Source organism: Apus apus, chromosome 1, assembly GCF_020740795.1.
Source record: "Apus apus isolate bApuApu2 chromosome 1, bApuApu2.pri.cur, whole genome shotgun sequence".
Classification (NCBI taxonomy): Eukaryota; Metazoa; Chordata; class Aves; order Apodiformes; family Apodidae; genus Apus; species Apus apus.
The window spans coordinates 128,156,329-128,181,155 of NC_067282.1; the positions used below are offsets into that span (position 1 = coordinate 128,156,329).

The 24,827-nt window shown below is 39.2% G+C and overlaps 1 protein-coding gene across 1 annotated transcript in view; it reads right to left on the reverse strand.

The window, feature by feature from the left end:
- Positions 1–271: 271 nt before the first annotated feature.
- Positions 272–24,827, reverse strand: part of VWF (von Willebrand factor) — a 134,022-nt gene continuing 109,466 nt past the window's right edge. Inside the window, exons 44-52 of the mRNA XM_051624057.1 lie at positions 18,798–18,908; positions 17,133–17,316; positions 16,273–16,313; positions 10,910–11,026; positions 7,447–7,545; positions 6,225–6,353; positions 4,719–4,758; positions 2,288–2,385; positions 272–615 (exon numbers count right to left, since the gene is read on the reverse strand). Of these exons, the coding sequence (XP_051480017.1) occupies positions 427–615; positions 2,288–2,385; positions 4,719–4,758; positions 6,225–6,353; positions 7,447–7,545; positions 10,910–11,026; positions 16,273–16,313; positions 17,133–17,316; positions 18,798–18,908 (1,008 nt within the window). The 3' untranslated portion in view covers positions 272–426. The remainder of the gene's footprint in view (positions 616–2,287; positions 2,386–4,718; positions 4,759–6,224; positions 6,354–7,446; positions 7,546–10,909; positions 11,027–16,272; positions 16,314–17,132; positions 17,317–18,797; positions 18,909–24,827) is intronic.

The window sequence follows — 24,827 nt, forward strand, 5'->3', positions numbered from 1 at the left end:
GGAGAAGACAAAAAACCTGTAAGTCCACAGTGTGTCATTAGTATCTGAAGCAGGGAATACAAATGAGAGGTCTCTGAAGACAATGCTAAATGCTTTAGGATATATTTTTTAAGTAGAAGTAACTTTTTCTGTTAAGTGTGCTTTGGGTGTGCTTTTTTTTTGCTTTTTTTTAATAATGTGGGTTACTTTCCATGACAAAGATGAACAGGCATAATACAATCTGCAGTATCTCTTCTGTAAACCACCCCAAGAATAATCAGAAAACACGCTGTTGTGCTAGTAGGTTTTATTGTTTGCTATGTTGAGAGAATTAGTAAGTTGGGAATCTATTGGATAAAATGGTCTATAGAAAGAATATGAGGCTTGAACTGTAAAGTTCCTTCATCATAAAACTGGAGATTAAACAACAGAGCTTCTTGGAAATACTCAGCCTGTACACTTGCGAGAGTAGCATTCACACTGGGAGGCAGAGGGGATGTAGTGCTGCACCAGCGTCCCATTGGCACACCGGAGAGGGATCGCGACCAGGGTGGTTTGAGTGGCTGTACAGCAGCTGCACAGGTCTTCCCATTTCTCTGTCTGAACGGAGTATCTGGTATTGCTTCTGCACTTACCCTGAATGGACAAAAAGAGATATCTAAGTTTGAACAGTGCAATCAGAATCCAGGTTCTTTCCTTCAAAACATCCGTGGATGAATTTGCTCGAAGTTCGATGCTCTGCTGTAAAGCACAAGCTCAGAAAGAGGCATCTGATCCCAAAGTGTGGGGTGCTGCTCAGAGAGTAATGTCTCATGTGTATACACATAGGAGAGGGGAAGGAACTGTCTCACACACACACACACACACACACACACACACACACACAAAGCTTTTAATTTACTATATCATTTGGTGTTGTCCAGGGCTACTGTGTTGGCTACTGAACATATATGGTTGTCGTCTCAGTTGTATGAGATCATGAGAGTGCTTTAGCCCAAATGTTACAAGCCACACACCCATTGCTGGTTGCTGTTTATCCTTGTTCTACTTGTCTGCCCACTTCACTAACTTAGATAGTGATGTTAATGCCTGTAGTTATATGCTTTTATGATGTAAAAACAAATGGCCCCACATCAAATTCTGGCTCTGCACTCTATTTCTTAGATTCACACACACACAAACTAATGCACAGCATTATCAGGGAGGACTTCAGAAAATCTGTACTCAATACCAGCTATAGCAGGAGTATTTAGTTTACTCAATATATGGCCAGATTAAAAAATATAATCTGTACTTTTACAGAGGAAACTTCAATACATATGACTTTATAGCTAAAGATTACCACTGACTTTGCAAACAGGACAAGAGATAAAGAATTATTTTATTTTTTTTAAAGAAAGGTAAGTGGTTTTGTTGTTCTTAAAGCTTCCACTCTTATGAAGACACGTGTAGCAACTGAAGGCCCTTCACCAGGTAGCTATGTGAAAAGCCATGGCATATATGCTCCTAACAGTTCTCCTCTCTGTTCCCATTCTTTTTCCAGGATCCAGGAGAAAGATAAAGACACACTTTGCCTACTGCCTTAACTAAAGGGGATTGTCAAGCCATCTTCTTGACTGCCAACCTTTTATGCCAACCTTTTGGATTGTGCACAGGGTTGTATACAATCCTTGTATGAAATATGGTTATCTCAGATTGAGTAGTTGTCCTGCTAAAGCACAGTCTGGGAAAATAGTTTCATATTTGGTTCCTCATCTCAGAAAGATGAGACCAAGCAGAAGGGAAGCCATACTTCTCTTTCAAATGGAAGTTGCTCTGGAAGTTGTAAGCAGTGATGGGCAGGAAATTAAACTTTTAATCTGATTATGGAAGAAATGCACAAGACATGCAGAACACCACAGCTTAGTGTGCAGACTAATGGAGGAATCATAGAGCTTGTAGAGCACTGAAGTCAAATAATAGTGCACAAGTTTAAACGTCTGTAAAAGTATCATGCATCTAAATAACTATTTACATTCATAAATCAACTTCAGAGCCTGAAGAAAGAAGCAAAGGAGAATGGTGTGAACAAAGCCTTTATGTTTTAGTGTATGTGCCTTTTTTCATGCTGGCTTCAATAGAGAAAGTCAGGATCAGGAAATAAGTACCAATGAGGCTTAGACTCTGAGTGAATCAAAGAGAAGGAGAGAAACTGATGCACCACTTACTGAAGTGAAGCTATAGCAGAAGCAAGGGTTTCTCTTGTGGAAGAGAGAAAGGGGGCAACAAGAGCAGTTCTTGGAGCAGGTGGGTTGCTTTTCTTATTTACCTCACAATGAGAAATAGGCACTTCCTTTTCAGCCACACATCCATTGATATTTGTATACTGCATTCGGGTACTTACTGGTCGACATTCCACTTCCACACCTACCAAGTTTAAAAAAATAAAAAAAATAAAAGTGTTTTGACACTGCTAACAATTGTTTTAACTCCCTTCCCCTTATTATTGAAATTACTGTTAGTGAGATGTCATTACTGGTAACACCCCTAGCAAGAGAATTAAGTGTGTCTCCTTAGAGTAATTAATGTAGAGATATATGACTATAACATACAGCCCTAAAATTCCACTGAAGAAAAGGGTTTCCCTCATATTTATTTTCAATTTACTGCTTTGTTCTAAAATCACCTTGCCACCTAACATCTGCCTTTTACCTCTTGGCTTCTGTGTTAGATAACTCTCCTTTTAAAGATAGTTCAATGGTACATCAGGCAAGCAGGTGCACAGGAAAAAGATGACACAGATGAGAACCCAAATAACCTAATCAGAGAAACAAAGCACCCTGACCTGGCTATTCCTAGGGCTGTCATAGCAGAGACATCCCACTGTCTTGGGATGATGCCCTTCAAGATAAGTTAGTGGGAGCAGCTCTCTGTTTTGGTCCACATCTAAAGCCTTGTGAAGGTGCTAAGGCTTTTTTAGGTGGATATTTTATGCATTGCAAACTGTAGTGTTAATATAGTGCTGTGCCTGTGTATAGACTATTTTTTCCAGACTACACAGAGAGATGAAGGATTTCAGCTTGCCAACTGCACAATTAGATACATGAAGAGAAACATATCCGTCTTCCTAGCAGCAAAGTTTTTAATGCCTTTTCCATGGGAATGTTAGTACCAAATTGCTAAGGCTTTAAACTTCATTTTAAAAAAAAATAATAAATAAAGCTTGAAAAAGTCTTTCTGGCTTCAGGGTCGGAATTGCCAGTTATCTTTTATTGATTTCAGCACTTCATTTTATAAAACTTCTCCACCTGGAAGGCAGACACAACTGTGGCCACACAACTGAAAAGCCAAACAAAATCATTGTCATCAAATCCAACACAGCTTCATCATCTTTTTGATCCTGACTTACCAACTTGTTCTCAAGTTACTTTGCTACTTGCATTTACCTTTCTTTGGAAACTGTGCCACCCTACAATACAGGTGTTTGTAGACACGCAGTATTTCATTTAGATTACCTTGCTTTGGTTTCTGCAAGGACGTACCACTTTTAAATCACTGTAACTGTTAATTAATATACATCTATTGAGCTGTGCTTATTCAGAACTGGGTTTCTCCTGTCCTCAATTGCACTGATCCACATTCTCTATTAGTAAAGCCTGCCCACCACCCTGTCTTTTAAATCTTACAATCTGCTCTCGTTAATAAATAACTTTCAGTATTCCTTTCTTGAAGCCAGGTAAATTAAAGGTCTCTTAACTAAATTACTTGTTTGAGCCATTTGATGACAGTCTGTCTCAATAGCTTTCTGACTTCTATTTCTCAGGCCGGAACCCAGTGATTACACAGACAGGCATTGGCTGCAAACTCTCTAGGAGTTGACATCCTTCATCAGGGGTATTATTATAGCAGTTACTGTGCCAGTGTGGTGATTGGGCTGCTCCACTGGCCATCTTTTATTTATTAGCACATGCATAGAGGGGAAAAAAAGAAAACAGAGGACGTAACGGAACGCAGGCCACATGTTGATATTCTGTCCTTAAAAGAGAATATAGATACTTAGTTACATTTTTTTATTTTAAATGAGCCGTGGTATGATTTTTTATTTACAAATGAGAAAACTGAGAGATTGTTCACAAAAGAAACGGAGATTCATCTTAGAAATGAGAACCCAAGCCTGCAATTCTTCTTCATGTAAGCAAACCCTTCCTACACTCACAGCCTGACTGATATTTGGATTATCTACACAACGATGCATGAAACGAAGCATTGCAGTACTGACTCCTCAACTGCTGAATTTAAGATGCAGTAAGGCTGTTCAATAGGAATGGACATTTTACAAGCATTTCTCCAACAATTTTTTTGTTGTTGTTATGACAGTATAGAAAAGTAGTGGAAATAACATTAACACCACCAGGTTTTTTTTTTTTAGCTAATTTCATTTTAAGTTGATTGATTGTTCAGGAAGTGGTTACCTCACATATTCAGTTTCAGTTTATGTGACTCATCAACCTGTTCCTGTTACCTTTACAAGAGCAATACAATAAAACATTCCCAATTAACATCTTCATAAAATGTGGAGAACATCTATTTCTTTCTAAGTACTTGAGAATACTGTCAAAACGTGTTTTAGTGTACAAAACATGACAGCAGTATCCCAATCAGAGGGTGGAATTAAACTGCATAACATGCAAAATGTAGCTCCTTGCCCAGTAGCTTACACTCTACAATTTCCATACAAGACTTTTGGCTTATTTACTTACATGTTTCACAGCAAGTATTGCCAATTTTTGCAGTTCTGCCCTAAAACAGTAAGAAGAGAAAAACTCTGTTTTGGCACAAGTAATGCACATTTGTTCTGCTTGAAGAATACAAAGGAATGTTTAGAAGAGGGTCTTAGGCAAGAAATTTGTATATCTATATTGTACAAAAATATAAATCTACATCAGTAATAATTTCCTTATCTATGTCAAGGTTTTTAACTTGTGACTGTACTTGTTGATAGCAGATTGGAAACAATTTAGTCTATTGCAAGTTCAACACCTGAAAACACAGTTTTCAGCTTGGGAGCTTTCTAAGGTAAAGACATAGAATACACCTAAATTTTTGGGAACCAGAATGATAAAAGTAATAGTATTCAGGTGTTATATCTGTTCAAGAAAGGAAGCTAAAACAGTCCCTTTTGATTTTTTTTTTGGCAATACAGATGAAAATGCTCCTTCCAAAACAGCTGAAAATGTACAGGCAAATAATCATAAAATATCACATCTGTCAAAGAAGTTTCAACAGCCCTTCTTGTTTCATTACTACTATGCAGAAAATAATTGTCAGAAATATATGTATGATGGAAAACTAATGAAAACCCATAATGAAAGAAAAACAGCTAAATATTTCTACTGCAGAGCAATGCCATTGTTGCACTAAACACATGAAGTTGGAGGGTTTTTAATAAAAAAATCCCTAAACTTTCCATCTGTAACTAGATGAAAACCTCAAATTTTATAGATTAAATACCTTATTTTTTTTGATCGGGGGAGAATAAGTGCAGTTTGAGAAGTTCTGGTAAAACAGTAAATGACTCTTCATTGATTTTCAATGAAAACCTTTAGAATATAGAATAATCCAAAGCCTGTAGCATAATCCAGCATTTTTCTAAATATTTTTTTGTGTAACAAAACTGTGGAGTGTACAGTGATTCCACAAAGTTAGAAATGTGCTGTAAGAGCTTTGCTTTCTGCATTACACATATCAAATCCTCCACTTGCTTGATGTGTATGTTGAGAGAGGTTTGGGTGTGAGCTTTCTTAAAAGTTTCCTACTTACTGTCATGCCCAATAAAAACATTCCTTTCCCTAACCTCATACAAAGGTGGGGAAAAAAATGTCTTTGCATTTCATATGCATATTCAGATTTTAAAAAGGGGCTGATAGGACTGTTTAAGCAGTTTGTGTAATCATCCACAGTTTTTCTCTGCCTACCAAACAGAACATTGTTAGAACTACCATTTATAGTACTTGCTGCCTCATATGGAACAGAATTACTGCAAGCTCAGTATCTCCCCTGCAGTATAATCCTAGCTAAAACCAGCATCTATTTTAAATAAAGAAAAACTTATATTTATCTGAATTTCAAAGAAAGCTCAAACTCAGTTTAGCCAAGGGAAAGGGCTGGGGTTTCTCACCCTAATACATGTAATGTACCTACATACAGAACCATAAACACGACAGTGTATTAGGAAACCTGGAAACAGGACCCATTTCTCTACTTACTCCTTCAGCCAAACATCTTCTGGAATCAAATGGAGGACAGCTAGTGATTCTCCTTTCCCAGATGAACTCCCCTTTCTCACTTACTTTACAGGAATGACTATCACACCCATCCTGAAGTGATTCATTTGGCTGTAAAGATTTAAGGGCTGTTAGCTTTACAAAGAAAATACAAGGGAAAGAAAGTTTTCAGGACACTATACAACACAACTATTCCTTTACTGATATTTCAGTTAATGTTCTATGGGGGTGAAGTTTATAAAGCATGAAAATATTTACTAAACAAAATCGTTTATCAACATCTTCTATATACTTCCATAGCCATTTGATTACAGTCAGTCAAGACTGCAAAAACGTGACCTTTTTCAGCTTGTAACAGGGAAGAAATTTCAATTAACTTAAAAGAGAAACTCATCTAAGTGAGAAACCTGGGAGACCAGGAGACATGTATAAAAATATTTAACTTCTGGATAAGCTGGGAGTTTCTTTGAAAAAAACCACAACAAAACCAAAACCAAACCAACAACCCCACAACAACCATAAAACCACACCCCCACGTAGAACAACTTGTGTTTGAAAATACCTTTAAGATTATCAAGTCCAACCATTAACCTAACACTGCCAAGTCCACCACTAAACCATGTCCCCAAGCACCAGATCTAAATGTCTTTTAAATACCTGCAGGGATGGTGACTCCACCACTTCCCTGGGCAGCCTGTTCCAGTGCCTGACAAGCCTTTCAGTGAAGACATTTCTCCCAGTATCTAATCTATATCCCTGGCACAACTGGAGGCCATTTCCTCTCATTCCATCACTTATTACTTGGGACAAGAGACCAACACCCACTTCGCTACAACCTCCTTTCAGGTAGTTGTGGATTAGGTCTCCCCTCAGCCTCCTTTCCTCCAGACCAAACATCTCCAGTTCCCTCAGCTGCTCCTCATAAAACTTGTGCTCTAGACCCTTCATCAGCTTCATTGCACTTCCCATACTTGCACCACCTAAAATTTAGCTTAGGAATGGAATAAAAAAAAAAAGGTTATATGATATTTCTTGTGACGAGCTGATGGGTTTTAACAAAAAGAACTTCCTTGAGAAAACATTCTGAGATACACTATTAGCTGCCTAACCCAAAGGGAATAAAAACATGCACTTTCCTTGGGTTCACCAGAAGTCTGTGCTACATTGACATTCACTCATCAATAAAAGAGTGTTTAAAACCTACCTGAAGGTATTTAAGCCTTCCATCTCTCAGCCTGATGCCACATGAAGTTGGTACACATTTTCCACAGCAAGAGCCAGGGATTTCCTGCCTTCTGTAATTCTAGAAGGCAAAGGACATTTTTCTCAGTTTATTTTGGTTTAAGCATGCTCCCTACACTTATTTGTAGAGTGTTTGTTTTTTTAAAAAAAAAATAATCAGTGGAAAAAGTGATAGGCAGAAAAATGCTTGTTTAGATAGTAAGACTAGACTAGCTTAATGTTATTATTTACACACTTTTGTTTCTTGTTTTATAAAGGCTGGAATCAATCTTCTTATTGATCTATTATACAATACAGAGAGAAGTTTAATTTCATGTACAAAGCCTCCTGTGTCCACTACATCCAATATTCTTTGACTGTAACCATTGCAAGATCAGGTCCACTAAAAATATAGATGGCACTAGCAGAGGGTAAGAAACTTATTACAAGGTTTTGAGAAATACAGTTTGCATTTGTGGTGTGGAAGAGTTTCTTTGTAGAGCTAATGTAGAGAATGTGAAACTTGGGAAAAAGGAGAGAGAGAGAGAACGAGAGAGAGGAAAGAAAGAACGAGAGAGAGGAAAGAGAGAGAGAGAGAAAGAGAGAAAGAGAGAAAGAGAGAAAGAGAGAAAGAGAGAAAGAGAGAGAGAGAGAGAAAGAGAGAAAGAGAGAAAGAGAGAAAGAGAGAAAGAGAGAAAGAGAGAAAGAGAGAAAGAGAGAAAGAGAGAAAGAGAGAAAGAAAGAAAGAAAGAAAGAAAGAAAGAAAGAAAGAAAGAAAGAAAGAAAGAGGGAAATAATAGACCACCACAAATGGCACAGGAAGGAAAAAACAGTGGCAGGAAAAAGAGCATGGGAGAAAAAGAAGCACTAGATGAAGAGGAATAAAGGTATAGAGTGGATAATGGAAAGGAAAGAGGAAGGGAGGAAAGAGGGAGAGAGGGGGAGAGAGAGGGGGAGAAGGGGGGAGGGGGGGGAGAAGAGGAGGAGGGGGGAGGGAGAGGAAGAGGGAGAGGAAGAGGGAGAGGGAGTAACTGAATTAACACTCATGAAGTGTCCCACAGTAATGTCTCCAGCTGCTGCACATAACCAACAGCTGCTTATGATGAGCTGGACATTTTTAAGGCAACAAACACTTCTGGTTGAGTGAAGGCATGTGTGTTACTGAATTGTTTTTTATAGAAAAATAATTTGAGGGTGGAGGTTTACTATTAAATAATTGGAAGGAAATGTTGTTCTTTGCTAATTATGTTGTTGCTCTACTAGTTAGTTGCTCTACTAGCAAAACTGTAAGCACCTAAAGTAGATCGGAAAATGATCCAAAAAAATGACCCTGATGAGCAGAACACACTGCAGTTGGCTGCACTTCAAGTACCTTCAAGTGCACACATTTTCACAGCTTCAGCATCCAGGAGAAGGCAGGTGCTCCTAAGAGAGTAGATACTCTTAAACCATTAAACCATTATTTTACCCATTATGAAGGAATTGCTTTTAATCTGGGAATACCATGGACTCAATGACTGTGAGACAGGAAAGATCCCAAGTTTGTGTGTGAATCCCATTGGCCTTAGGGGAATGACCACATTCTGTATCATATTTGAATTTTTTTCCCCTCAGGCTTCACAGATTGATTTTAAAATGGCTACAACAGGATACATACACCTAGACAGGCAACCTTTCTTGAGTAGCTGAACAGCTCCTAAACACAGGGTCACAGAGCTTAATAAGCCCAACTGGAAATTGCCCTTTCTTTGGGTTTTTTTGTTTAGTTTGTACTTTTGGGTCAGGTAGGGAAAAGAGCTGTTTGGGAATTGTGTGGGTGGTGAAGCAGCAGGAGAGAAATGTTTCCCCATTTTTTTACCATGTATTTTATTGATTCCTCTACCTTTAATTTCTACAGCTGGCTTCTTGCATTGAAAAGCAGGGACTGAGGTTTGAGTATTTTTGTGTAGGAGCATACATATGCACACAGGTTTCTGGCCACAGACTCAATCTAGTTTATTTGGGTCTTTTTCATTGATCTGCCAGGTTACATTTTGGAGAAGGGAGGAAGGTGCTCAGCACTGAGCTTGGCCTTTTATTTTCATTTCAGATGCCTGTGTCTATAATCACACCTTACAGGAGAGGTGATACTAGGGCCCAGAACCACACAAAGTATTCCAGCTTCTCCTTTTTGTCACAGGCTGCATCTATACCAGCAAATAAAGGGGATCAAGGACAGTTTTCTGCCCTTGTGGACAAGTGGAATGCGTATGTCTAAACTGCATTCTCCCCACAAAACAGGCTGGCCTTGGGTTGTCCTAACCACTGACTTGTGTCCAGGTATTATTTGGAAGTTTACTGCTCTAACCAGGACAGGGCAACTGGGACACTGCTGACAATTCTTCAAGGGGATGCATGATATAATTTGAGCCTGCAGTCTTCATCTATTTGGTTTATTAGTACAGATGAAACCACAGAAACTTGACTTACTGTGTTGTCCTTCCTAGTTTTACTTAGGGACTGAAAACTGAACTCATCCCAAGCTCTTATCCCCCCGTTTTGCAGGGACCCTATCAATGTATGCCTCCCCTACACATCAGCTGGGAATCCCATGTTATCATGTTAGAAATGTGGCTTTTTGGTTCAACAGCCACTGCTTGCATAGGTCCTGCATTTGGTTGTGTCCATTGAGCATTGTCCAAAAAAGAGGAAGCCTTTTTCTGTGAAACTGAGCTGCTGGTCTGTGCTCTTCACAGGAGGAGATTAAGCCAGCCTCTGCAACTTGCTTAGGTCTCCTGTATGAGATACTGGTGCTAAGAGAGAAAATGAAATGATTGAGCAGATATAGTCAGCCACTTTGGTCAGACTGCTAGCCAGTGCAGTAAAAATGGGAGCTATTTGCCTTTGGCTTTCCCAGCCAAGCTCATTCCTTGCAGATGATGGCAGCAAAGCAGCAGCAAAAACCTGAAAAAGGCCAGTGGAGATGATGGGGACAGCAACCTCAAATCAGCTCAGGCATGGCTAGGAACCAGGCAGAAATAATATTGAGCCCAGCTATTAGAAAATTTGGACTAGTCACAGGAAAGCCCCGAAGCATGGAGATGTGGCTCAGCTGACAGTCCCTGGAGATACAGATAATACTGTAGGAAAGCAGACACAGCAGTTCCTGTTGCAAATGATTTGCCAAACCTTATTTTGCCCTAAGGGTATATAGTCTAAAATACACAACAAAATGTGCCTGTGGGCCTGAAAAGTTACCTTTCCTACACTGTGGATTTAGATTACATTTGGTATATTTAATTTAATTCAGGGAAAGAAGAACACAGGGCCATAATTTCCCAGAAAAACTTGAAGACAGACAACAGGTACCAGAGTTGTACAGAACATAAACTGGTGTATAAAGTGAAGAATGTGACGTTCTTGTTAGCCACATTCTTAACCAGAACATCCAGAACACTTGCACTTACTATTGGACATGGTTCACAGCTTAATTTTGTACATGTCAGAGTGTATCTCCGAGAAGACGTTGACTGGAAGGTGCAGACACATGTTGTACACTGATCCACCATCAAGCGTCTCCATGGCTGAAACATTAGAACAAGTTTGTAAGTCAGGGACTGTATCTTCACCAAAACTCAAATAAAAGAACAATTATATCTAGGTTAAACCTCTTTCAATAAATCTTGCATTGCAATTCTTTGCGAGAGAAAACAGAAAACCCATGACCCCACTTTCCAGAGACCAACATTTTGGCATTTGTAATTCCATAACAAGCAGCATAGCATGAGGCTATTATTATTCAAGCAAGCCCTTTAGAGCTCCTTATTCTGCAAAATGGAATTGGCATTTTTTTACTTTATTGCTTGCAAAGCTAGCAAGCAAGAAAGGAGCCCTTGAAAGTGGTAAGGAAAATTTTGACATGAACTATCCTATGTGTTAGGAGGCTGCCACCAGTTCATTCTTCCCAAGTGTAGTGATCTTGCCAACAAGTTCTTATTCTTGAGCCAACACAACCTACAGATCATGGACAGAACTACTTGGTTTTGTTCTTGTAATAATACTGCTTAGAATCTCTCGAGGCCTAGAAGTTTAAAATTGAGAAAGAAGAAAGAAAACCAAAATCATAAACCAAATTCCTGGGTGAAGAACTGAATTTGTCCATAGTTACAAGCAAATCAGTGGCTGAGGTAGCACACAATTCAAATTCCGAGCTCTTTCCCAGCACCTTGTTTGCTGGATCTCATCACATTTTCAAAGCAAGCAAAATTAGCATTTAAAGTGTAGAGCAAACCTGCCATACTGTTAACTGGGAAACAAAAGGATGTGGAGTTAGTAATTGGATCCTAACACTGAAAGGAAGGACAAAGTTTTTCTCCCCCTCAAGTGCACAGCCTTTCATTTCAACACCAAAGTAACAAACCCCTGTGGCTGAAGGGACAAAACGGGAGGAGTTTATACAAGATTTTCAAAAGGAACTTCCAAAACCTAATAAATAAGGTAGACAGACACTGAACAGTACTAGCTCATAAAAGCTTTGAATTGTACTTCAACAGTCAATGGAATGTCACTGTTTACTTCATTTGGAATGGGAATTTCCCACGCTACATACTATGCATATCCTTAAATTAGTTGTTTTTTTTTCTTGTTCCACACTAGTTAACACTCATGGAACAAAAGGAGCAAGACCAAGAAGCTGTCCAGAGCTTTCAATTGTAAAGGTAATGTGTTTATGAGTAGCTCAGAGCCAATACTCCAATATATGCACTGAAGGACAAATCATGGAATCATTCTGGTTGGAAAAGACCTTTAAGATCACCAAATCCGATGATTAACCTAGCACTGCCAAGTCCTCTACTAAACCAGCTCCCGCAACACCACATCTACACATCTTTGTAACACTTCCAGGGATGGTGACTCCACCATTTCCCTAAGAAGTCTGTTCCAGTGCTTGAGAACCCTTTTGGTGAAGACATTTTTCCTAATATTCCATCTAAACCTCCCCTGATGGAACTTGAGGCTGTTTCCTTGTGTTGTATCACTTCTTACTGGGGAGAAGAGACCAACACCCACTTTGCTACAACCTCCTTTCAGGTAGTTGTGGATTAGGTCTCCCCTCAGCCTCCTTTTCACCAGACTAAACATCCACAATTCCCTCAGATGTTCCTCATAAGACTTGTTCTCCAGTTCCATCACCAGCTTGGTTGTCCTTCTCTGGACTTGCTCCAGCTCCTCAATGTCCTTGCACTGAGGGGCCCAATACTGAACACAGGACTCGAGGAGAGGCCTCACCAATGCCAGGGGAAAATCACTTCCCTAGTCCTGCAGGATGCCACTGGCCTTCTTGGCCACCTGGGCACACTGCTGGCTCACAGTCAGTTAGCTGTCAATCAACACCTCCAGGTTCTTTCTCTGATAGGCAGCTTTCCAGCCACTCTCCCCTGAGCCTGTAACATTCCATGGGGTTATTATGACCCACATGTAGGAACCCAACACTTAGCCTGATGTTCTGATTACCACCTAAGTGGTTTTCTGCAAAGCATGTGCAATAGCAATGACTCTTTTCTTGTTTTGTGGAGGTATGGAAAAAAGATCCTCCACAAACAACATGATGGAGGCTGTAATACTAGTAGGGAGACCCCTACCTTTCAACAATTCATCTTGAGACCTCAAATCGGGACTCTTTAGCTTTCTTGGTTTAACTTTTTATGATGAATATCAGGTCATTCATCCAGAGGGTTAAAAAACCTCAATGGATGAAGGCATGAAGACACACTCATGGTATTTTCCTATGGGGGAGTGGTGGATAGCAAATGTCATATGAAACTGCAGACTTCTTGTTTACTCTCAATATTGGAAAGCATTCAGACACCACAGTGATAGCTTTAGTACGGACTAGAACTTGGCCTCACATGGGCAGTCAGTCCACTGACAGTAGTATTGTTGGTCAGTAGCTCAACACACACATGTGCATGTACACAGGAAAGCTCTGCACATCTGGGAGATGTCCTCATCATGTTGACCTGTTTCAAAATATGTTTTGTTTCGTTCTGCTTACTGCTGTAGTCATACTTAATTCTAGACCTCCAGAAGTAAATGTTCACTGCAGACTGCCTCAGTAGCTCTAGGCTTTCACATCATGAAAAAAGATCTATAAAAGCCACAACAGATATTACAATTTATATCCTCACTGGATCTTCTAATAGTTCTAACTTTAAATATTTCATGTTTGTAAGGATCAGCATGCAAAAGGATTTAACAATGGCTTTCTGTGAACAAACATAGCTTAGTATGACAGAATCAAATGTAATAATTAACTGATACATCTTTTTCCCTTTATACAATATACCTATCATGTTCTCTTGGCTAACTTAGAATCAAATAGAAACATCCACTAACCCAGTGTTAGCCAGGGCAACCAAAATAGCCTACATAAAAGCCCAAGTCTATTCAGATCTGCTTCAAAAATGGCACTCAGTAAAAGTCTGGGAAAGCAGATGAGTGACATAGATAATCCTCTTGGTAAGTACAGCCATCTGCTTGGAAGTCTGCAGTTAAAGCCCACAGCATTGTTAAGGACAGCAGAGTGAATGCAATACACCAAATTACTGGAATATAATATAGGTAACCAGATACAAGACAAAAATGCAAAGGGATTAAGGACACAGTTAACAGAACTGCAGTAAAAGAGTCAAAACGTGGAACTATTCAGGGAATGAGTTAATGGAGCAAAGTTTTCTCTTGGTATAAAATGAAACTTGAAACCTATTCTTAAAGGACCCAGAATAAAGGTTTTGAAATCCAGGAAGTCTAAACTTCTAAGGACACCATAACTTCCTTCCTGTCCAGAACTCTGGAATAGTAGATAATAGTGTAAGAAAAAGCTTTAGCAATACCAGCTGCTTAAAAGCTTTTGGATATATAGATAATTACTTTGCACTACCTCAGAAAATTAAGCTAGTTTAATTTAAAAGATAAGTTAAATAATTTAAGAAAAATACAAATTTAAACTCTAATTTTATTTTCTTTTCTTTTAATCAAAATGGCCACTTTGTTAAGATATTTTCCAAGATTATATCTCAACTACAATTTCCATCTGATAAAATATTTTGGTAACTGCATTGCTGAATTCTAATTTCAGTAGTGCTTGACATTCATGGCAGCAAGAGCACAGAAGTAATGTTAACAGCTGAGGCCTACCTACACCCTAAAAATCTTGTACAGGCAGTGTTTGCTAAAATAACCAATTGTCAGAAAGAACAATAACACATTTTAAAAGCTACACTAAAAGAAAATATTTAAAGACAAAAAAAATTATTTAAAGACAGCTTTTATATCTAACCAGAGAGCAAATAAGAATTAATCAAAATATAGTTTTGTGTCAGCTGAAACATTTCATGAATTCATCACAAACTGGGATAACTGTAGAAGCTGAAATATTTTAAGTCTTCAAAATACAGATGTTCCTCATTTTGTCTTTAACAATTTTGTTTAGAAATTTGCCTATGCTTCATCTTAAAGTATTTTAAAATATTTGAAACATTTGAAAATAGAACAAAGACCTTACTTGACAGATCAGGAAAACATTTTGTTGGAAAAGAAAAAATTGAATTGTTCATGAAAGAACAACATGCAACTGGAAAGACACCTTCTTTTTGAACCACATGCATATCCTAAATAACAGAAGGTGGCAGGAGGTAATCATTACTATCCTCCATGACATTCTCTACAAGTATGGTCTTTATAAAACATCACAACCACTTTTCTTTCTTGGATTTAATTCTACAGGGAAGTAATCCCCACACTGAATGATGGATCTTGATGATAGGGCTTTAACTCTCACAAACTGATAAACTTATGTATATTAACTCTGAAAAAAAATCAGAACCAGAAGAAACAGATTGAGATATATTTTGTCTGCCATACTTTAAAAATACAAAGATATTTTGGTAAATTTACTTTTTCAACAAATGAAAAAGACACACATACATTTGCAATGCAGGAATACGTAGGTTAAAAGTTAGGTTAAATGACTAAAGACGACCTGTTTCCCTGGGGGATGATGAGAATATTTAGAGCTCTCTGACACCAGTGGTGCTGCCAGAATATGGATTTAGGGAAACAATGGACAATTGTCAGAGCTTTCCAAAGATAAATTCAACATAAATGAGATCAGATGCTTAACTCCCATCATTCCTGCTGTCATGGACTGGGTTAAACATGTCTTAATCTATACATTAAATATGCAGTTCAGAAAAAATTTCCTCTGAGGGCAGATCAGCAGGAATCTTGAAAGGGGACAGAGGTCAAACAGTGAGGAACCTCAGCTTTCCTGTTCCTGTTAATAGCCAAGGAAGTTCCTCCACACAGGTGGAGCAAGAGTCTCCATCCTCTTTTTTTTTTTTAATCTGCTTTATCTTCTAGGTAGAATGCAGAAAGTTTTTGCTTCCCTGAAGCGGGCAAGGATAATTTTTGAGTTTATCCTTTGCAGTTTCCTGTGTTTGGTAGCCTGAAAGCCCTTACACAATGCAGATTACCACCATTTCTAAGCACTTTTCTCAAGCATCCTTTCAGGATAAGGAAATAGTACTGTTCCCATTTTGCAGAGATACTTGTTGTAATATAGAAAGACTGTGGCAGGGTTATGAGCCGGACATACATGTGCTGAGCCCCTTGTCACTGCTTTTATTCCAAGCTTCACGTGCAGAGATTCTGCCTGAACAAAGCTGCTCTGTATGCTTATGGGTACTCTAGCAAATTTGTGTTCTTCAAAAGCTTATTCATACAGCTAAGTGTCTTACCATCACAGCCAATAAAAGGAGTCATGTCTTACCGCAATAACAGTGCCATTCAAAGGACAGCCGTTCACGGGCACTGAAAAGGAAGATAATATTCCACTTAGCATTACCCTTATAATGACATTACCAAGGTTTAATAAACAACAGGTATGCTTTTTTGACTTAATAGATTTCCAGTGGAGGACATCTAGATCAAGTTTCACTGCAAAGAGGCATAATTGAGCCTTCTTACATTATACATTGAAAGGTAGCAATTTGTCAGGGTTATCCTGAATTCCACTTCCAGATGTCTCGTGTTGAGCTGATACTTAACAAGTACAGAGCACAATACAAATTTTCCCTGCCAGTTCAAGTCTCACACTCTCAGATGATGCAATCAGGTTTTCTGCAAGTTACAGTGCTTATTTCCTCTCCTACTCCTACTCCTCACCCTGTGGTTGTATATAGACTTGTCAACTAAACATGACTGGGAGTCTTCCCAGACAGTTTGGCCAATTTTGACCCAAGACTATGCTAGGAGAGGGCTACAGCTGCAATGCTCATATAGACATGCAGATGACAACATGGCTGCATGTCAACTGCCTGTTCATAGCAGGCACTGTGGAAAGATTTGAACCTTCCTAGGCCAAAAGCATCTCAAGAGCTCTTTTGAATGCTTAACTATGCAGGTTAGAGCTGTAGAAACAGCCTGGTATGTTTCTCTGAACTAATGCAAAACAGCTTCAACAGTAGGAGTTCATGAGGAGAGAGTGAACATCAATTGGAAAGAGAAAGTAACGGCAGCAGGTGCTATTGTACTCAATATCTAAATTATACAAGACAGCTTCAAAGTAGGGATCAACACACGAGATGATTCATTCCCTAGTGATTCCGTTTGTCATGCACAAAACCTTACCACATCTGCAGGAAGGACAGCAGTCTATTTCTTGGTCACAACGTAGTTCTGTTCCCTCTGGACAGTCAGGTACATCCATTTGGGAGCAAGAAAGGTTCTTTTGCTGCACAAAAACCTCATTGTTCACCCGAACACACTCATTGATAATGCAGCGGTTGAAGGGTGATCGCCACTCTGTGCCAACCTGATGGGAAATTGTAAAAAGATTATAATCAGTCCTACTGATTGTAATCACCCATTGGTCAGACAAGAAGGGAACTTCAAGTGCTGCAATGGGAAGAGACACTACCACAAGAAAGAAGATGCTGCTCACTGTTCAGCACTGGGAGGAAATGATCACTGCTTAGAAGCTGTATGCCTCCATTGTTAACACTCTTTGAATTCACTTCAAGAACAGTGAAATTCAGATCCCCAGGTCCAATAAATTTAAGCATTTTTCTTCAGAAAGTTATGGAATACTTTTCTCTCATGTGTTAAATGCTTATGTCTTTTTTAATTGCAAAAAATGTTGAAAGAGGACACAGCAAGAAAGAGACAGCAGAGTAGTATAAGGATCCATTAGGACAACTCCATTAGGACAACAGAAATCAGTAAAACACAGAGAGACATTAAAATAGGCCTTCTGAAGGCTTGTTTTACGAAGCAGAGAATAATACTGATCCACATTAAGAAATGCCCTTGGCAAAATCAGGGAAGAGGCAGTCTGCAAAATGATACCTTAGCATTTTTTAAAAGGCAACAGCAGACTGCCTTTGTAAAAGAGGTAGTTAAAAAGTTTAATATTAGATATATAAATGTGAGATGCAGATTAAAATGAAGATGCATTTAAAAGAGCAACACTTAGAGAATAAAAGATGGGGAGAAGGAATCTTATTTAAAAAAACCTTACTTACTCTTCCTGCCTTTGTTGAATTCAAAGCTCTGCATAGGATTAAGCAATGTAATGTTAGTGAAGCAGGCAAAGGCTTGGCATGGGTGGTTGGGTTAGGGACAGAACTAACTGAACAGTAGGCAAAAAAAAAAAAGAAACAAATATCCATGTAGCTTTCCAGAGTGGTAGAGTATATGCAGCCCTTTTTAAATGGCTGTTGTGTGCACTCACTTCCCATTGGGGTCATCGAATGCTAAGGGAAGGGGCACACTGCTAACTGTTCTTCTGAACAGAACACAAGAGTGGCCTGCACCACTGCAGTCTGATCAGAATACAGCAATCATCTTTTGGCAACCAGAGAATAATGATTGCTTCTTTCATTTATTTTCTGATAATTTAGTGTGTACAAAACAGGATATCCTATTTGAATAGGACTGTGAAGTTCAAGCAATACAGTACCCCATCTGCCTGCTATTCATAGAGGAATACAAAGTAATAATAATAATTTAAGCAAAGGGATAATTTAAACAAATAGCATACAAGCAGAGAAGCATCATTCCCATTAACACTCTTTTGAGCTACCATTTGTGAAATTACTAACTTTACAGAAAAATATTGCTTTCTTACCATCCAAAAAGGGCAGGGAAGGTTTGCTTGTTAGAACCAAGAGAGTGAGCCACATGCCCCAGAAAACATTGTTCTGCAGTACTGCTTGATATATAGAAGAAATAACTTCTATCTTCTTCACCGCCTTCCTTGGAACACAACATAATTTCAGGGCACTGCCAGCTCACCTCATGCAAACGAGGATCTGCATCACCCCGAGACCAGAACAGCTGCTCCTCACAGGCAGTCTTCTGGCATCGCCCGCAACACTCTCCTTCTTGGATGACATACTTGTATCCCTGTAAGAGAAAAAGACTTACTGATCCAGGAATAGGAGACAAAGGAGAAGATTAATCCTAAGAGAAAACACAGTGATAAATGTTTAAGGTTAGCAAACTTTATGTAAAGAGGAGTTTGAAAACAGAACCGTAAGGCTACACACTGCTATTACAAAGCAAACCAGTGTTCCACTCAGCTCAGCATCCTGTTAAATGGTTTTCATTATCTGGAAAAAAAATTATTAAATGCACACATTAGGAACAGAAATCCTTTTTTCATTAGTTCCTGCTTAATATGTATTTTGGAGACTAACTCCAGGTATTATCTTTGCTTAGGTCATGCCAACCAACTAACAGGCCTTGTGAAGATATCAGGTTTTCTAGTGTAGTATGGAACACCTCTTCTTGGAGTACAGAAAGTGTTGAATGAGTAAATAAATAAATAAATAGATAACTCTAATATAACTCAGAAATATCTTCCTTTTTCTAGGTTTTGCTCAAATATGTAATAGCAGAAAGATTTGCCACAGACAGAAAAGAACAACGACATAAGCAGACAGAAATGAAAATGAAAGAGGTAAAAGAAAAATGCCTTCAGAGGACTCTTAAGTTATTTCAACAACATTAAGCAGCAGTCCTTTCCAAATGTTAGTTTACTTTATGTGAGCAGTTTCTTTTATGCAGTAGCAAGTTGTAAAGAGCAAGTTTTTTCCAATAATATGGCCCTAATGAGGAGTACAAAAGGAAAAACTAGTAAGTCAGAATTGCTATGGTAGTTGGTAGATTTTGAGAAAAAACTGTATGTGAATGTTAAAAAAAACCAGTTTTCTAAAATATCTGCTTATGGTCAATATTCTGCTTGTCCTCTACTTTTTCTGAACTGGATCCACTGCTTTATTCCTTCTCCATATATTGCCTTTAAACAAACAAAACAAAACAAAACCAAACAAACAAAACACCAAAAAAAAAGCTCAACACAGAGCTCAGAGTTCATACTTCAAACAGGGAATGCAAATTCAGAAGAAGCCCTCTGGAAGTGTCTGACCACCCGTCACACTGATAGGCAGGTCACAGCCTAGGGGACTGAAAAATCCCAGTGCCCCTGGAGGTAAGGGACAAGGACGTGCAAGGCACCCCTCCCATTGGAACAGGTGCACATGGCTGACCTGGGAGTGAGACCCAGCAGCTGCGATGGAGAACCTGAACCTGACAAGTGCTCTGTTACACTGCCAGATCAGGCTGTTTCATCAAACACAAATGCAGAGATAAAGCTGATCTCCTGCGTGAAGGGTGAAAGCATATGGATTAAGATCTTGTCGTGGCTTGGGCCTAACACAACAACAAAGAAACAGCCCCATGGCTGCTCACTTGACTTCCCACACGCACACACACACTGTGGGATGAGGAGTACAAAGCCCAACTAGAAGCTCATGGGTCAAGACAAAGGACAAGGAGGGTTCTTCACCAATTAAGGTCCCGGGCAAAACAGACACAACTTGGGGAAAAATAGTAATTTAATTTCACATTAATCACACACACCCAGGACACAGACACACACAGAGCAGGGCTTGCATATGTTACCCCACCCCTCCCTTCTTCCCGGGCCCAAATCCCTTTGTTACTGGTTTCTCTCCTTCCTTCCCCCCAGCGGCACAGGGGGACAGGGGATGGGGTTTAGAGTCACTTCACAGGCTGGTGGTTCCTGCTGCTCCTTCCTCCTCAGGAAGGATTCCTTACAGTCCTGCCCTGCTTCCCCACAGGGTCCCTCCCATGGCAGAGAGTCCTCCACCAACCTCTCCTTCATGAGTCCTTCCCACGAGGTCCGGAGCTGCTCCAGCCTGGGCTTCCCACAGAGTCAGGGGCTGCTTCGGGAACAGCCACCTCCCCTGGCCCCAGGGTCTTACACAGATACATAATCCAAGCCACTGGCAGCAAATCCAAGTTCACCCCTCCGGGCGCCTTCAGGGAATGTTCCACCACGTTCCTCCACGAGTGCAGGGGCACAGCTGCCATCTCACCATGGGTTGCAGGGAAACTTCTGCTTGGGCACCTTCTTCCCCTTCTTCCTCACCAACCACCAGCACCACTCTCCTCCTCAGGCACAGCTCTTCTTTAAGTGCTGGCTCTCCTCAGCTCTTACCTCAGCTCTTTCATATGTTCATTGCAGAGGGGCATCTATTGTCCCTCTAATGGCTCCTTGGCCGGGTTTGGAGCAGGGGGAGCTTCTCAGCTTCTTATAGAGCCACTCCTTGGGCCCTTCCCCCACTACAAAAAAATCCTGCCAAACCAAACCAGCCCCGATATTCTACATGGGAAGGTGGAATTTTTTGTACTTTTGATCCAGAGCTTTCCATGCAACAAAAAAGAGAGGAATGTAGATTCATACTGTAGCATTCAGAGAGCACACATTTTGGTTTCATTACCTACTCAGGGTTACTGGAGGGATCCATGCAGGCTGTGGCATATTTGTGCACTCTCTCATTCATTCTAGTGTTGCACAGGATACGTAGTTCATATTTTAACGTCTCTGAAGGTTTTGGCCAGAAAACTGTCAGCTGCCTTTTGGCCAACAAATCAGGAAAGAATAAACAGAGACTAATTCCTCAACAGAGTATTTTTAAGGGGCTCCATTATTTGTCTGTTACATAGTGAGACAGCAATTCATAGAGAGGGTTGTAGGACTGAAAGGGAATGAAAACTTCAACAGTAGATTGAGAAAAATCCAGTAGGATGAATAAATATCATCTTGAAATGCTGAAAAATTCTTCAGTGGCAATGAATCATTACAATTTGAGAGATTTCCCTGGAGCTGCACTCATATACCTCAGGTGAGGAATTAATTCTCTGTTTTTAAGTCTCTAGAACATTAAGGTATCATTTCCTAATTTCCATAATAAATTATGCTTTAAAATGCTAGCAGGATGTTTGAAATTATCTCCAAACAAGTCTTTCACAGTTTTTAAATGAGATCCTGCACATCTAATATTCAATCAACAGTCTTCCTTTTATATTAGTTTATTTGGCCTTCTTAATATACACTAGTAAGCCTTTTACTACCATGATTTACATGATATTTGAAAGGAAAATACCCATTTGAAAGACTGAAAATTAAAGCCATAGCTTTTGTAGTCAGCATCTGTTACAGCCATCACTCACTATGTCTTTGCACATAGGTTGCAAATATTATTTATTTAAATTTAATTAATCATGAGGCTTGAAAATCTAACTGAACTAATTTACACACACTTAGCCAAATGGCTTTTTCTTAAACACTTATCCCAGAAAATTATGCTTCATTCTTTTTATAATGATCCAACACTTTAAATTATCCAGTATTTTAAACCAGACTCTTCTATCACTTATGAAGTATCAAAGTCCAGGAACATTTTCAAAAATTAAGCAAAGCAAGTGCTCCCTTCACATTAGTATACCAATGTTTTTAAGGTGTTTTGAAAGCTGGTATCCATTTTATCACCATGATTCTCTGAAGGGATGTGGTCTGACGTACTCTCAGAGGACCGATTTCTGCAGCTCCAGGAGGGAGACACGACTCCTCCTTGTGGCACCTTACAATACTTGCAGCAATTACCTGCTTGGCTTCTCAGACTTTGATAAGGGAACAAGAGGACAGGGAAAGTGAAGGACTATGACATACAATGAAGCAAACCCACATCTTGTTTACAAGTGAGGTCTGTATTTGCTGTTCACCTCCTCAGAGAACTGTGAAATCGGTTCATTTCAATGAAACATCTATTCCCATAGCATTTCTTTACATTCTAAAAGTAGATACAATTTGAGTTTGACTTTGTCATGCTCAGGAGAACAAAAGCACCATTCATTCATTAGGGTGAAGGAGCTAGTACATGTGTTAGACTTTTTTTCCTCTTTTCATACAGGTAGACTAAAAAATTAAAGCTATTTTCAGAGAAGTCTGATAACACAGTCAACAATGATAAACGTAACTTTAAGACTTGTCAATGGAAATAATCATCATGAGCAGCTGAGAGTTTGAACATGATCTTAGTAATTATTAAAGTATGTCTTTAAATGTCAATACAACTTTCAGTGCTATCTAATAATCTGAACAGAAAATAAGCCTTAAGGCCAGTTCACACTGGATCACAAAACTTCTGCAGTCCTTGGTATGTGTATTCATTGAATCACGAATAAACAAAGGAAAAAGGAAAATCTGAGCTATCCATGTTCTCCAACAGCTACAGCTTTGGTTTTACAACTTTGATAAATAGTAATGGAGCAGAAGAAATGGCAGATTCCCAGAAAGAACTGGTATAATTTCCACCAAGGCTTTTTCTGTGTTTTAAAAAAGCTTTTTGGTACTGCAATGCTTAAGACTGCTTTGTCAATAAGCTCTGCAATAATGATACTTCATTAGAATAACAAATTATTGAAAAAGTTAGAGCTGTGAGCCAGATCACAGCCAGAAACTTTAGATTTAATATTTCATAATAATTGCCAGACTATAAAAAAGTCTCTTATACAAATGGAAAACGAAGGGATTCTCTAGCAACAGCTGAAAACTCTCATATCTACCCTCATGGGTTTCACTGCATTTGGCATCCTCAAGCTTTCTCTCTGAACTCTACACTTGCAGAAAAAGCACTAGTTTTCATTGTTGTTTTTGTTTTGGTTTTCTAATGGTTTGGGTTTTTGCTTTGCTCCTAGGGAATTATGCACTGTTTAAGACACAGCAGAGGAAAATACTATTTTTAAAAAAAGTTTCTCTTTTGTTCACACCTTTTCAAGTGCACAGACATACATGCTGTTCAGCCTTGTTACAGAGGCTCTAAGTTACATGATATTGAAATATAGTGGTATTAAGGCATTTGAAATTCTTTGAAAACCAACCTTAATAAACAATTAGCTTAACATAGTTCAGAAGAGGTAATTGCATTTCAGATATTTGTTTGCTTCACTGAAAACTTCACAGTCAACTTTCAATGCATGATTAACTGTTTTAAAATACTTAATAGTATTTACTACTTAAAACTTGTTAAAAGATTTATTAAGAACAGTGGGAAATGGGCTTCAAAGATTTGGAGACCTGGCAGAGGAAGGGAACGTACATGTACTTCCAGCAAGAAGAGAAAAACCTGCTCCTGGAGCAGAAAAAAGCAAGTGAATCTTGTCTCACATGCAGAACTAGAAAACCCACAACATCTCAGTAGCATCCTAGTCAGCACAGTGAATCAAACACAGAAGCAGCACCTGTCGCTCTTAGTTAAAGGGGTTTCGACTATACCCTCCTTTGCATTTCTCACTGACAAATTCCAGCTGGTTACCTGTAATGACATCAGGGCAGTCTATTGAAGAACAGGCCAAGATCTCTAATTTTATCATCTGTTGGACCACTGAAAACCACCTTGCAGCACGCATTTGGAAACAATTGCTGCTTGGTCAACTGTCTGAATTTTGTGTGGGCTAATGCAATATATAACCTAATATAAATATTTTAAAAGCAACCTGGGTATTTGAAGAGCATTAACTACCTCATCTTCACATCTGCACTGAAAAAAAAAAAAAGACAAATTAGCTTCTTCTGGTCTTGGCTTCACAGTTCAGGGAAGAACAAACCCATAGGGTAAACCCTGGGTTAGCAACAGACCTACAAAGAATATTCTGAATCCCAGACAGCTATGTCTAGGTGCTCCATGTGGACCCCGCACAGCCTGCTGGACTTGCAGGTTGTGAACACTTCAGACCACAGAATAAGGAGGAGCTGCTTCACATCAGATGTGCCCTTTCCTGAATTGAATTGGCTAATTCCATCAAGAGCAATCTCAATCAATCCAGGTATATACTGAAAGCTCTATAAAGAGGCAACACGTATTTGTGGCAGCCTCTGATGTTTGTAGCACAACCTTTCTGGCCGTGTGGCAGCTGGTATGGGGTGTGGGTTTTCAGCACTTGGCTGGGCTGGGC